Source organism: Lepidothrix coronata, unplaced genomic scaffold (assembly GCF_001604755.1).
Source record: "Lepidothrix coronata isolate B3197 unplaced genomic scaffold, Lepidothrix_coronata-1.0 Scaffold126, whole genome shotgun sequence".
Taxonomy (NCBI): domain Eukaryota; kingdom Metazoa; phylum Chordata; class Aves; order Passeriformes; family Pipridae; genus Lepidothrix; species Lepidothrix coronata.
Window position 1 is genome coordinate 686,035 of NW_016690306.1, and position 15,758 is coordinate 701,792.

Sequence of the window (15,758 nt, forward strand, 5' to 3'; positions counted from 1 at the left end):
ACTTTTACCCTGTTGCTGTTTTATTTCTTTGAACACAGTACTATAACCATTTATTATTTTACTACACAAAATTATTAGCAGGTGCACATTAGAAAAGGCTGTTTCCTGACAGACAACAAAATATTATCAATATCCACAAATTCTCTTGGCTAGTACTATCAGAAATAACCTTTGCAGATGCTATATAACATCTTAATCACTTCTGAACCCAGGCATCACACACAATAGAGATGCACTGAACTACTCTGGCACATCGTTTGAAAGTACTTGCTAGCATTATCATAATTTCTTACTGTGCAAGGTTTGTGTTGCAACACAGTAAGAGTAAAAATTTTTTATATATATATACATGCTTCAAGAGGATAAAAATAGTAAATCAGAATAACTTTTCTAACAAATTGTTCAATATTCACTGGTCTTACAGGCTTTCAGTAACAATCATAAAAATCACACACGATAATTAGTCTCAAAAGTGAAGGCAGAGAAGAAATATTCATGTATTCATGTATGCTTTGTGTTGCTTCACTGATTCAAACATCAGTAACCCACCTAAGCTCATCACTTACATTTTTACATTTCATGGTGATTCCAAAGGTCACTGAAATTCAATTTACTGTTCTTACACAATAATCCTTGTCAATCTATTTAGACCAGGATTAAAAGAAAAACAAATGATAGGAGCTTTGCTAAGGGAGAGGTTTCAGTCAATCTGTTTATACATGTGGCAGATTAATACCCACTAATAAAATTATGAGAGGAAGTTTAACTTGGGTAGGAAAGTTTCAAGTTCTGTCTTGTTTCATAGTCCTACTTTGCTCATGTCAGCACAGCAGTTTTATTCTTCTGGTGTATTTGCATGCAGCAGCAACAATTTCCTGTTTTTACCTCCTTCTCAGAAAATTCTAAGATTTATAAATACAGTGGGATATTCAGACTGGTCCTAGAAATTATTCTTCTTTTGCACTATATTTCATCCTCTGCAGTCAAATTCCCTTTTGCTGCACATACTCTGCTCCCTTGTCCGATCTCCATCATTCACCTACTATCCCTGCAGGCAGCCTACGCTTTCCTTGGCTTTTTCTTTTGATACTTTGAGCTCAATCATATATTGAAGGCTATGAGATGGATAATTTCACTGCTCCCCATTATATTGTTCAGATGATTGTATCACTGGATGCAAAGGGCTGCTACATTTCTCTGAACAAAAATTGTTCGTAACATTTCACTGTAAGATCATCCAATTCTCCTCTCTTATGCATTAGGACAAACCAAAGCATTTGGTAAAGGTTGGTTATTTACATTACTACTCTTAGATTGATATCCCCTGTTCTTCCTCCTAATCTGATTTAGTCTCCCTCCAGCTCTATTCAGACTGCACTTCCACAGAGTTTTGTCTCAGCACAAAAGCAGTAAAGCAATACTCTCCTTAACTACTGCCAGCATGGCAAAGTGTTTAAAATAAGCCAAATTAACAAGGAAGCACTGCCAAAGGGGACAGTTCTCACTAGTTGCTCTTGACCAACTAGTACAGAGTACTCTATCGCTAATGAAAGCCAGAGTGAAATAATTCAGGTGGATGATAAATTGATCAAGTCAGAGCTGAGCTGTCAACTCAATAAAATAAGAGCAGGTAGGGGCTGGGGACCGAAATGTGCTACTGCATTAACTGCGGTGCTCCATCATCAGCTCAGTTCAGCTAGGACACACTTCCAATTCCACTGCATCCTGTCTCCCCTCCAGCCTTGTAGAAGTCTTTGTAAGATCCTGATGGGAATCAGGTTTGTAAGACACAAAAAAAAAAAAAAAAAAAAGTGAGGAGGATGGTGACACAACAACAGATGAAAATCCACAAATCCAGAAAAAAACTCCTAACCATGGCAGAGGGATATGGGAGAAAGATGATTATAAACATGAAGAAAAGAGTTGAGTAAGAATTTCATCAACAATGACCCGGTTATATTTGTCATCCCTTTGCCATAGATAGAGAAGATACCTTAATTTTCAAGTTCAATTTCATCTGCTCAGTTTATTTTGTGTTTTTAGAATCACATTTTGCATAACATATTTTAGAACACAATAATAGCATGCACTCTTGGTGTGGGTTTTTTCCCTCCAAATGTCAGCCCTGCTCATTGTACAGTATTCTATTTGGAACCAAAAGCTAAGACAACTTCCTTCTCAATTATACTTCTTTTTGGCTTATATCAGCATTTTTGTGTCCTTTGGAACCTGGAAACGAGGGCAGGAAAGAAAAGGTCAACAGGGGAAAAAAACCCAAAACAAACAAAAAATCTAACTAAAACCAAACAGAAGAGGTAGTATCTTATACTGTTTTCCTCCCAGCAAAAGGCAGAAGGCACAGTACGTAAAAGGGACACACACAACTAATTGAATTTCACCTGAATTTGACAGTTTAATTCAACATGCTAAACCCTGACCTGATCTGAGCATTTCATTTGGCACTGTTCTTTATTTTTTTTCTCCCCTTCAAAAATTCTTTAAAAATTAGCTCATTTCAATAATTTAGTATTTCAACAACTATTTCAACAGATAGTAAGGGAACATGGAACGACAGTTATGGAAAACAAAGTTGATAATTACTCAGGCAAAAAACTTTTCCAAAATAATCTGTTAGTATGGACAATTAACTACAGTTTGCAAGCCACAAAGTAGCCTTCCCTACAGAGAAAGAAAACCATGGTGACAGTTTAATAAGCATGAACCTTAACAAGCACTTCAGATTCTTCTTCTGCAGTCAACAATAAAGGTTTCAGGAAAGCTTAGTACATGGAATAACAATCTCAGTTTTCCTCATCAACTTCACATATTACCACCTAATGCTGAAATGTTGACAATTAAGCTATTTGGTTTTTAAAACAAACCTGAAAAAAAGCAAGAATTCCGACTTACTAAAAGATAAGTAAGTATGAGATAGCCTTATATCTGAATGAGAACACATGATTGTGATAGTTTTTATCTCCAGAAACAGTTTTTCTATTTAGTCAATAAAAAAATCGATTATTTAAAAATACATCTTCAAACCTATATACAAGCTTTATTTAGACAAAAGACTATATTTTCAGCATAGGTGTGCTGAAGTTCAGTCACATCTACCCTTTAATAATGAAAACACATTCACAAAATCTTTTGCAATCTAAAGCATACTGCTAAGATTGAAAGCAATCAGCCTTGAATGAAAGATGAATTAATAGCAGTTCTAAAACCATTAGGTACAGACTCTATCGTCACGCTTTTGTTTAAAGCAAGGAAAAAAAGGCAAAAAAAGTAGAGGGTGTCTAGGTCAGCAAAGTCATCAGTAGTTGATGGATGCACTTATAGACATCAGAGAAAAAAGGAAAATTGGCAGAACATAATACCCACTTATGAGATTCTCTATGTTAAGAACCGAAAAAAGGCCTCAAGATATGCAGTAACTCTACCTTGTTCAGTGCTGAAGGTTTTCTATTTTTAGATATGCATGTCAAGGACACATTTAACCCTAGAAGTGCAGCTTGATGCGTCATCACAATATTAATTCCTAGACATTGGTAGAATTAGAAATATTCTTTCCATCAAGTACATCTTCTGACAACAGCCCCTACCAGTAATAACTGCGATCTCTGGGTATGAAACTCAAAGGCTAGGGAGATGAAAGAATTGATGCTCCAGACCATGTTAGTGATTGCTAGCAGTTGTGTGAGCAGGAAATGCAATGTTCATGTTGGCAATAATGTCCAATATAACAGCTTCCTGTAACCCAAAATGGTGGCCTTGCTCCCTCTCCCCAGCAGCCCGGGCTGCACACTCCACCTGCTTCTAGTGTTGCAGCTCTTGAGGTTGCAAGAAGGGTCACACCTGTGAGCTGTTGAGGGACATAAGATGGGCATGACTGCCTCAAATCCATGTTGAGCTTCTTCCACTGCACACTCACAGTCAGACTGATGGGAAGCCGTAAGCAGATTCTGCTTGTTATTCAGTCTGAAGCAGGTAGAGGTGGTGGGCTTTAGTAGCACTGCAGCATAGGGACCAGGATGAGCATCTCCCATTTCAGGCAACACTTTACAAAGACTGAATATTACATCAGTCTTAACTGGTCAGTTACCTCTGACTCTAGAGAACTCTTTGCTCTCCGTAAGGGTGTAGATGAGGAGAAAAGATAGAGGCTCTAGGGAAGGCTGAACTGGTGGGCAGAGGACGGCTATGTGTTGGTCTGCAGGGTCTCATAGGGAAGGCATAATGAAGATGGCAGTTGGAATACTCAGAGAATAGGAAACATCACAAGTTTCCACAAACAGAAGAGCTAGTTCAAAAGCTTAAAATAAGTAAACAGCCTAAAACCAGAAAGTAATCTATTTTCTCATCTTAAACTGTTGATTTGTTGACAGAATTGGATTCACATTCCATAATCTCTTAAAGGGAATTTACTTGTGAGGTTTCATGCCACTATCACCAGCAGTATTTGTCTTTTCCAAGTGTTCAGTGCCAGTAGCTTGGGGTGCAGCTGCAGTGAGAGCTGCAGGTTGAGCTCTGGGCAATGGGAGCCAGAGGCAAGAGGCTGAGAACTGGCACAGGGACCCTTTGCACAACAAAGGGCACAGGGACCTGTGGAACCCTCCAGGTGACCAGATACTCAGAGACACAGCAGGATCTGAGGACTCAACTGTCTCACGCTTAGATTGTGAGGGTATAAAAGCCCAGGCATTCCTTTGTTCAGGATCCCTCCTTGTAGGCACCAGCTCAAGCTGTTAGGCTGTTACTGCACTATAATTAAGTTATCTTAAAGATCCAGACATCTGAGACTCTGTTATGGGAAACCTGGGGTCGAGCCGGTAAGAAAACCTTGTCTGACTGTGCGAGTGAGGTGAGTGTAGCTGCGAAAGGGCCTCAGTCTCAGCTCAGGTGGTGCAAGTGTGACTGACAGAGTGGGTCTGGGATGGTCAGACAGGAAAGTTTCCTTAACACAAGTGCCGAAGGCCTCAGCTGCGCATTAACACCTCCCAGATTCAAAGAAACATGCTGTTGTACTGCTTCCCCACTCCCTCTGCCCTCTCATTGCAAACTTGCAACACTTCTTTCAGTTTAAGTGTCTGTCACACTTGGACATCATTCTTTGTTTTGAACTAACTCTGCAAATGCCCAGAGCGATTAATGACAATATAAAAGCATCTCATCAACATAACTAGAAGTATAAAAGTACTAAAAGTAGGACACAAGCACTAAAAGCCATCCCCAGGCTGAATCACTATATCAGAGTTTCACTTAATGGCATTACAGCCAAGGAAACCCCATGCTACTTACAAATGAGTTGGTCAAAAAAACTGAAGAGGAAAAGGGAAGAATTGTCTCTCATTACACAGAACATTCACCTTACCTTCTGCTTGCCCTGTGGATGATACACAGCATCATATAAAATATCTGCTTTAACATTTGGGAGTTGTTTCCCTGCTCCCTGCAGTGGCCCATCAGCTACACAGTAATCTACAGCTGACTGTAGAATAGAGATAAAACCTAAACACTTCTGGCTGAAGTCCACACTCAGAAACAGCTAAAAAGAACTGGTATTTGCATAGCATGAAATGAAAGAATACAGAAAAGTCTCCCTGATTTCAGAGGTCACTATTGTCGGTGTTTCTGCAGTGCCTAGAGGCCCCTCAGAGCCAAACCCCAGTTCACTTCAGCCTCCATCTACCAAATGCTTCCAATCAAAATCAGAGGCATGACACAGACATTAGTGCAGGCTCTTACGACTACCCATGGAAAACAGCTGGAGAATCTGTCCCATGGAGAGGAACGGTAACAGGCAGCATTTGTCATTCTTGGACACTCTGACCAGGACAATCAATTTTACATACATACACATGCAAAAGACAAAATTTTGTCAGCAAATTTATTCCAAATCTCAGATTTCTATTGAAAGAACAGTTTTAACTGGTCCTGGTTATCTATTTGCTTGCCAGAATATCATCTTGAACATAGCCAAATATATGGGAGTAGTCTATCCTAATTGTTCAAAGTATGATTTTTGAGGTAAATGCAGCTTCTGAAATACAGTCTCCTAATGCAAGGTCTCACCTCTATCAGACATGAATAACCATTTCAACATCAAATGCAGAGGTTAGCTAGTAGGGTAGAGGAAAGAACCGAGTTCCAGATCCAAATATCGAAATTCAAGTGTCAAAGCAGTCCCTAAAGTGCAGACAGGTTCAGCTGAGCGGTGGTTACTTCAGGTGGAGTCTGATCCCTCTCTATGCTCCTCTGAGCACATTGACTAGATCTTCACCAAATGTAAGAGGAATTTACACACTTAGCTACTTGTAATTTAAGTAGCAAACTGAACTCTACCCATAGCAACTCAGGGAAAGACACACTCCACTCTGCCTCGGCCACCCTTTTCCAGACTTCTAATGAAATCCTTACTCTCCTTAGCAGTGATAATACAAGAAACTCCTTTCAGACATTATCAAGGCTACTACAGTCCCATACCCCTTTTATGACTGTGACACTTCTCACTCCCAGTGCTCCACAATTATATTATTTTTCAAAGTGGAAAGAAAAAAAGTTCCTACTTCTAAAGAAAAGGGCAGAGGTCATTCTGCCCCTCTACTCCACTCTTGTGAGACCCCCTCCTTGGGTACTGCATCCAGCTCTAGGGTCCCCAGCACAGGAAGCACATGGACCTGTTGGAGCGAGTCCAGAGGAGCACTGATGATTAGCAGGATGGAGCACCTCTCCTACGAGGGAAGGCTGAGAGAATTGGAATTGTTCAACCTGGAAAAGAGAAGGCTCTGGGTGACTTAATTGTAGCCTGCTAATACCTGAAGGAAGCCTACAAGGAAGATGGAGAGGAACTTTTTCAAGGACATGTAGTGACAGGACAAGGGAGTAGGTTTAGATTAGATATTAGGAAGAAATTCTCTGTGAGGGTGGTAAGGCACTGGCACAGGTGGCCAAGAGAATTTGTGGATGCCCCATCCCCGGAAGTGTTCAAGGCCAGGTTGGATGGAGCTCTGAGCAACCTGGTCTAGTGGAAAGTGTCCCTGCTCACAGCATGTGGTTTGGAACTAGATGATCTTTAAAGGTCCCTTACAATCCAAATCATTCTATGATTCTATGATGACTACAGCAACTGCCCATCAGTTTGGCAAAAGTGGCAACCACATGTGGCAGATTAATGCAATTATTGTTATAACTCAGGTGAGATGCACTATTTGCAGACCTGCAGTACCAGCAGTTGAGCATTAAACTGTTTTCCCATTTTAAAGGTTAAATTGGTTCTATAGAACATTTCATAATCCCTCTAATCAGAATGCTATTATTTTCTTGACCAGGCAATTCTATACTTTTCCTTTCTCAACAAGGTAGCTGTGTTGGGGATATAATACTGCTTTATTTTTGAAGCAATCTCTATGAAGCCCTTAAAGTAGCTTCAAAGTGGAAGCAGAGAGTTTGGATGGCTTTGTTGAGCAGTTTCACAATGACGCAAGCAGCAGAACTGCCACTGTAAGTACATTATGCATCCACACGTTGTATGGAATTGCTTTTTCCTCTAAAAGCTGCTCCATCTTTTTATCTATATTTCTTTTTCCCTGAAGAGAAGTTCTTTTAAATAAGGTGTCTGTGTCTATATGTGTGTATAGTATTGACATCCCACTTATTTCTAGAGTACTACCACAGCTTTTTACTGCTTATGTTTGCTAATATGTACTGCAATTGCTGCTCCTTTTCACACTAGTGTAATGGGAAAGAACACAAATTTCACATTGATAGCTTTCACAGGACGACAGGAGCCAGATCAGACTATGCTTCCCTCCTTATGCTCTCTCAGCTGCCTCTTTGTAACCATCTGCTCAGGCCACCCCTATACAAGGACTGCAGTCCCTCCCTGCAGCAGAAGCCACTGCACTGCTGTGCATTTGTGCAGCCCCGAGCACACTGCAGAGTCACAGACTGCACCTCTTCCCACAGGCCAACACCTTGACATGTTCCACATGCAAGCACTGTGTGCAGCAGCTACTGAAAATGTTCTCATCCTTCATTTTTTTCTGAAAGTCAGAGTCCAACTGCAAAAAGCCTAAGAGAAATTCCTCTTCCTATTACCACCTGACGGACTGAAGTGATAGGTAGAACGTGCATAGATAGAGCACCTGTACAACAGGTCAATCAATACTGTCTTTGTGAGTAGATTTCACCTGTTCTACTTATACGCATCTAAAAAGCTAAGTATTCCACTGAACTAATTATTTTGACTTCTTATGGGGAGAAAAGCAACAGGAAAATAATCTTACTTGGTGATGGGGGGCAAAGGAGAAGCATACGAATAATGGTCCTTTGCAGCTGCCTTTCTTTCCCCTCACTGTCCTGGACAGAGCACTACAAACCAAGTCGGGTGAGATCTCCCACTTCCGTGTGGCTGCTGTCAGGGCAGATATTTTTCAGAACCCCCAGACACGCAGTCAAGGTGAACAGGATGAACAGGAGAAGCCAGATCTCTTATGCTGAATGTAGAAACCTCGCTGCAAGAATGTGGGCTTTCACATTACACTATTTATAACATAATGGATGATACAGCAATGGTGAAAAACATGCTACAGCAAGAACACACTTGGATTCCGAATCAGACATTTGTCCTCCTGTGATAAGCTGGTTTACAGGACCCCAACAGAGAGAGATGTTTCTTGTTTTTCTGGCTCATGAGAATGTGGATTCTGAACTAAGCAGCTATATTTTGCACTACAGGGAGGGTTACTCCAGCACTTCATTCACACCAGTGAAATCCCTGAGCGATAAACAAAACATCAGTCTCGGCTGCTTGAAATGTACAGAGTCACCCAGCACTCCTGTTCCACAGCTCAGGGTAAGAGCTTTATTCGCTGCACGGTTCTGAAACTTCAGGCTTCAGCCAGAGGTCACAACTGTGAATGACAGGCTGAGAGAGGAAGAGATACATAACCATAGCATCAAACGTTTCAGCACTATATTTAAATACCTGAAACAAGACAGCACGGATACTTCTAACTAGGCAACACATGAAAGAAAGAGTCTATTGAAAATGAAGATAGAAGCAAGCACACTAATTATTGTGCATTACTAATAATCGCAGAATGAGGCATTAGAAAGGCACATTGCCCTGAAGTGTAATTATTTCAGCTATGTGATAGTAACATTTAACAAATATTTTTAAATCCACTGCAGACATACTGTACGCTCAGATTCTGTACCCATTTTTGCTTGAATTAAAGGAGACCCAATGCAATAAGTGGTGTTTTGTCACTGTTGCAGAGTGGGGAGAGGAAAAAAATTGGGAAAAAAATAAATCACACACCATATCTATTGACTTTGATTGTGGTGAGCTGATGTGGATATTGGTAATCTGTTAACTACTACTCCAAAAAAAATCAACTCAGAAAAGCAAACTTTCTGTCAGTAAACTAACATTTCACCATCTAAGGTGAGCACCTCCACTGGGAAACATGCAGAGGTCTGCAATTCAAACACCCTCCCACCCTGTCACACCATTTTACAGCAAAATCTGGAGGAGTAGAACAGCCCAGCTGGGCTTTTGCTGAACCTTCACTTCAATAGGTAAAATGTTTGTTAACTTCAGTCAGTCCAGTCTCCGTTCTTGTTCCCACATCCTGTGGCCACCAGAGGAAGAGGATAGTAGGAAGACAACACAAAATAGTAAAACATCTTTGCCCCAGTTCAGTGGGCATTGGTATTTCTCAACAAACCACAAAAAAAAAAAAGGAAAAAAGAAAAAGGGGGGAGTGTAGAATGATTTGGATTGGAAGGGACCCTAAAAACCATCTAGTTCCAAGCCCCCTGCCATGGGGAGGGACACTCCCACTGGACCAGGTTGCTCAAAGCCTCATCCAGTCTGGCATAACACCGTCTTTCTCATCCAACCCATTTTATAAGCTTGACCGATAAGGATAAACATTGTGAAACAGAAGCCACTGATTAAAAAACTTAGAGAATTCTTCTAGAAAATTACTTTTTCTAGTCTCTTGTCAGAGAACAGCACCAGGACATTTTTTTCTTTAAATAACTGACAAAACTTTTATATTTCTAAGAATTCTGTAGCACCCTTATTATTTGAAAGCCTCACTCTTGTGCTTGGACTTTTCATCACACACTTAACACACATACCCCAAATACTTTCCAATCAGAGCACAGCTCCACTCCCGAGCAAGCCATAGGAGCTGTTTCCACCCCAGTCAGTGCTGAACTGGGACCAGTAAGATCATCCTCTGGTTACTGAGTTCATCAGCCCTTTAGTGTTGTTCAGTGTCAGTTTGAAAAAAAAGTATTTTTTTTAAGAAAGCAAAAGCAACCAAAGGAATTAATGAGCTACACTGCAACAAAAAGTATAGTCTACTTGTGTCTATATAGCACATAGCAACAGAAGACAAGATAAAAGCTTCTCACTTCTTTTACCAGTTTGGTTTTTTTTTACTTTTCATAGTTTTCATGAACATTTTAAAGGACTGTTAATTTGTCCTGAGTTGGATAAAAAAACCTGCAATAAAACATGAAAAGTCTAACTGCAGTGGTTGCCATTAGAAAGCCTTTATTACCTGCTACTACTGCTACCACATAATGAGACAAAGTGTGCCACCAGATATGCACACACTACTTAGAACTCAAAACTCCCTGAATAAATAATCTTCTAACAAGTGACAGACCAGGTTTGGGTCTCACACTCACAATGAACAGGGCTTTGTGAGTGCAACATGTGGGAGGCCTTGATAAAAGTTAATACTTCCATAAGAGATCATTTTCTGAACCTTGTTAGAAAAGTCACCTTCTGTTAAAGCCATACTCAGAGAAGTACAGGACTCCAAAAGTATAACAAAACTCTTTGTTTGTTTGTTTTTAACAGAACTCTACTCTGTAACTATGATATTAAACCAAACAGAGCAGATATAAGAGCCAGAAGTAGAATTTTAATGAAAAAAAGATAAGAATTCCACAAAACACACATAACAGAGGTTAGATGTAGGTGGTGTTAAAGAAATAATTTATATTTTAAAATATATTGGAATATATTTCTATATTAGAAATCATTCTTGCCTTGTACAATGAATTTTTCCACTCTGTAAAAGTAACCACTCAACTGCCTGTTTTTATATACCATAAATGCTGAAAAATCAATTACTGACCAAGAAAATGTGTATCTTGATATATAGAAATAAAAACGGAAGTATTTTTACACTTCATCTATTTTCCTAATTTGTATTATATCCCGTACATTATCAGAGTCTGACTGGATTATGCACATCAGTTTAGATAATAATAACCTTGGCCTTTTCTGGACTTGCTTATATTTGTAACAAGGTGGTTCCTTAGAGAACCAGCTGAGGGAGGCTAAGATCACTGTTCCATTTTCCATTAAAATTCTACCTCAGTCAGCCTATAAAACTTAGATTCCATACTCATCAGAAACTTATAAATGAGTGATCCTTCACTCACACTACACCTTCTGTTGTCTGCATCCCAAATACAGAAACAAATACTTTTACTCCCATATTTACATTACAGTAGATGCATAAAAAGGAAATTTAAATCTATCTGTAACCCATGAGTTACTACTGTTCTGTAATTCTATAGCTGAGGACAGAAAAAGTAGGACACATTTCATTATAAAGGAGATTTTGTTTGTTTCTTTGGACAGCAAAACCATTCATTGTTGGAAGTGCTGGAAGTGGTCTCCATGAAGACAAATTAGAAAGCTGAAAGCAGAGAAGAGGGTCTAGAAGGCATCTTAAATTATATTCAATATATTGCATTGCTTTGTGCAATGTAAGTCTCACTACTGTGGATATGAGATATGTGTTAATATTATTTGGATACCTAGGATTGCAAAGAAATCTTTTTAAAAACATCTGAGCAGTGAGGAATTATAAAACAAATGGCTCTGTCCACAATGTTTTATTTACAATACTTTCCTCTATTCCTGCTCATCTTTCCACTGTACAGATATGATTGCACAGATAAAGTTTCATAATGACAGCTTAATTCAACTATTAAAGCCACACAAGTTAAAATCCAACTCTTTATTTACATTTTAGAGGATAAAGCAATAAAATTTTTAAATTTAAGGCAGAGCTAGCCAGAAAAGACAGGCCACCTCAGGCTATAACATATGAATTCAGATGAAAACGTCACTAAATTAATACAACACATAAAAGACAAAGTTACTAACAAGGCAGCAATACATTCAGAAAAATAGTCCATTCCACTAGCTTGATACTAGTATGCCAAGCTTATTCCATCAAGCAAAAATTCAGTTGGTTTGTTTGTTTTTAAATGTGAAGCATGCCCAATTTTCTCAATAAAGCTACTGCAATCAAATGTGGGAAACCAATAGTGGATTTCACTACCTTGAGATCACTATGCTTCCCCTCTTCCCCAGCTGTCTCCACACCAAGGACAACCTGTTTTCTATTCATCAGTCCAACGATTACAGCTCAGACAGTGGAAAACATGCTCCATAACATTAAATCACTGATATATTTCATCCTGATTTTTCATTAGGATAAGTCTTTTGCAAGCAAAGACAAGTTTGATATGACTGTGTTCCACGTCAACTACACATGAGCCCATTTCCAATTACATCATTTAGCTTCTTCACTCCCAAGCTTGTAAGATCTGCTCCAAGTTTAACACACCTCCTCAGCTTTCAATACAGGGCAGATTTTCATCTGCTAATGCTGAAACATGAGCAGGGTTAGCTTGTCTTTGTCTGTGAAAAGCTGGGTAAATAAATTATTAGCTGAGCTTTGTCTCAAAGCCCATCCAAAATTTGGTGGTCTTGTTACCAAATGGATAACTCAAACCACATAAGCACAAACCTGTTCTCCAAGGGTTAAAGAGAAATCAGCAACATGCTTCATAATGGCCACCAAATACACTGCAAAAGTAGCACTGATTTTAATTATTGCCAAACTGTAGTGGATCTAGTGAATTAAGTCAGAATGAATGAGTGTAAATTGTATTAATTTAAAACTAGATATTTTAGATAAAAATCAGAATGGAGAATTCATACCAAGCCTTTATTGTCAAGGCTACTGCTCAAAACATTTTATTTTAAAAGTGAAATATCTCCCAACCATATGTGTATTACTTGTTAGATTTATTGTACTGTTGGCGTTAGGAAATACTTCTACTTGTTCAGTCATTGAAATAATTTCTCTTGCCTTTTTTGAACGTTAAAAAAAAGACACTCATTTTATTTGCTCTATTAACTCTCAAAGTGTCAGATTCAGTAAAAACTCGATTTTCCACTGTGCAGAAATCACCCTCAAACCAAAAGGTTTTAAGCTTTTAAAGATCAAAAAGGCTGATAAAGCTTTTAAAGAACCTCTCACAATTTTTATAACGTTCTCCTACTTTTCATTCTAGTTAAAAACGTATCTAATATGACAAATTTTTGTCCTATACCCAAAGTATCTGGAGCACACACATTCACCTGCACTTGGTAGTCAAGTCTGCTGCACTCAAACAAAAAGCAGCAGCTTATGAATAAGAACAGATGCTACATTTGTTTTTAGGAATTCACCTCTCAACTATGTTTGTTCACCATCATATCAGACACGGAAGAGCTGGCCTAGTATTTTACCTAAAATAAGTTAACAGTTTATTAAAATCAGTCACCCCTATAAAAATTCTCATACATCCACAGAACCTTTCTCTTCCTTTACCTGCCCTAGGAAAAAGTAAATAAGTAAACAACAAAAAAAAAACACTCAAGAAAAACATATCTGTTGCCATGCTGATTGTTACCCAAGTCATTTGGAAAAAAAGTCTCCATAGTGCCTGAAGAAGAGCAATTCCAGTATTTTAATTATCTTCATTTAGAGAAAAATAAAATAGTTCAATGTCCAAGATGTGTGTGTGCTAGAACTCCATGGCAATACTTTGCTTCTGTAACACCCACTTCCTCAGACTGTTACTTTTGCACCTTTTTATGTCTTTAACAGAATTATAAATGCTTTTTAAGCAGCAGCCAGGACTTCAAGAAGCCTGGATTCTTTAAGACTCCCCAAAATAAATAAGAATCCAGTCCTACCTACCTTAGATATTTCTGGCTCCACTTGTCTCTTAGGTGTCTCTTTTGACTCAGGTCCTTTTGGAGCACTAGTGTTCTTAACTGAGGGTGATTCAACTCCTTCACCTTCGAGTTGCAGATTAATACCTTCTGTGGGGACAGGATGGTCAATACCATTTGGATTCAGATTGCAATGGATAGCTGGGAAATAAAACACAAGAAAGAGAAACACTGCTTAGGAAAGAAGTACCCAATGTTTCAAACATTTAGCACAAACTGCCGAGAAGTGCCATGTGGTAACCAGAGGTATGTCAGACCATAGCAAATGAACCATCTGTACCTTGACGTGGATTCAGGGTGAGATATGTGAGACAGAAAATGAGAGAAATGCAGCACTGTATACGACTATTTAGTTCAGGCTACTGTGTTGAATTGTGCTCCACCAGACTCACTGCACCATCCAAGACTCTCAACTTAACAGCTTCTATCAGGTATTCATCATTCGACCATACCTTTTTTTCCTTTCTAGGCAAGCAAGTTAAAGTTTTTCTATTACATTTTCAATTCCTACAACATTTTATGTCTTAAAGAATGTGGGATAAGTAAGCTGTATGCAGCAAGTCAACAAGTCATTCTCTGCACAGAGTAATGACTTATCCAGCTGATTATCTCTCCTTCAGCCCTTTGTACTACTGCAAGTTACCACCTACATCATCCTAACAAGCAAGAGGAATGTACTCTCTACGAGTATATAATGAGATGTGGACTAATGACAGCGGAATAAGAAAAGCATCCAGAGAAAAAAATAAAACAAATGCAAACTATACTACAGAAATGCCCATTTAGAACTACAGCAGTAGTTTGTTTTCTGCCCAAATTTTTACAGTTTCAGCACTCACATAGACAGCAACCTTAACAACCTTCTTGGCATGCATGGCAATTTTAAAATGTGTGGATCCTGAGGCAACTTCCCCTTCATTGGACTAGCCCACCTTTGCATTTATATTCTTGTGTAACCGTGCTACTTTTAGTGCTACTTGTAATTAATGGTCCTAAGTTCCCATGTGCAAAAGAACTTTGCTCAGATACTGTGATGTAATGTTTGACAGACCTGAATAGAAACCTAAACCACAATGTAAAGCTAAAATAAAAGCTGCCCTTTTATCCTTGCTTGGCTTAGAAGGAAAGGGTGGGGAGCCGGGGAAGGAATCAGAACTGCCAGTTTCAACCAGCTACAGATCAGCCTGCAAAGCCTCCCAGGGGAAACTCGCTCAAGCTCCCAGAGAAGGCAAAGGGTTCTTTAACCACAATACCTTCTGAAAATTCATTCACCTTATACCCCAGAGTCTTAATTGAAATCTTTGAGCCTAAGTTACAGCAATTCCTTGGTACAGAATTAAAGCAAAGGCCAAAAAGTTGGCCTCTTCTCCTTGGGATTTTTAAAAACATCCAAATATTTGTAAAAGACAAATGATCTCTGCAAGCACTACAGTACCTACATCTGCAAGTCAGGACAGACTATAGGAACTTAAATATCAGAAATGATTCTGTGCTTTATATTTATATCAGTGGGTCTTAAGACACCAAAAAAATTCTCTTTCCTAGATCATATCCACCTACACCTATATGTTCCTCTAGAACATATTTACCTACATAAAAGAAAGAAACAATTACTAACAATTACTTTGCTTATCCTCCAGACCACAGA

General features: G+C 38.9%; 1 protein-coding gene across 5 annotated transcripts in view; it reads right to left on the reverse strand.

Annotated features, from left to right (window-relative positions):
• SAMD12 (sterile alpha motif domain containing 12) overlaps positions 1-15,758 on the reverse strand; it is a 176,889-nt gene that overhangs the window by 144,147 nt on the left and 16,984 nt on the right. For all 5 annotated transcript variants that reach the window (XM_017826432.1, XM_017826430.1, XM_017826431.1 and 2 more), the window contains exon 2: positions 14,076-14,251. In XM_017826432.1, the coding sequence (XP_017681921.1) occupies positions 14,076-14,251 (176 nt within the window). The remainder of the gene's footprint in view (positions 1-14,075; positions 14,252-15,758) is intronic.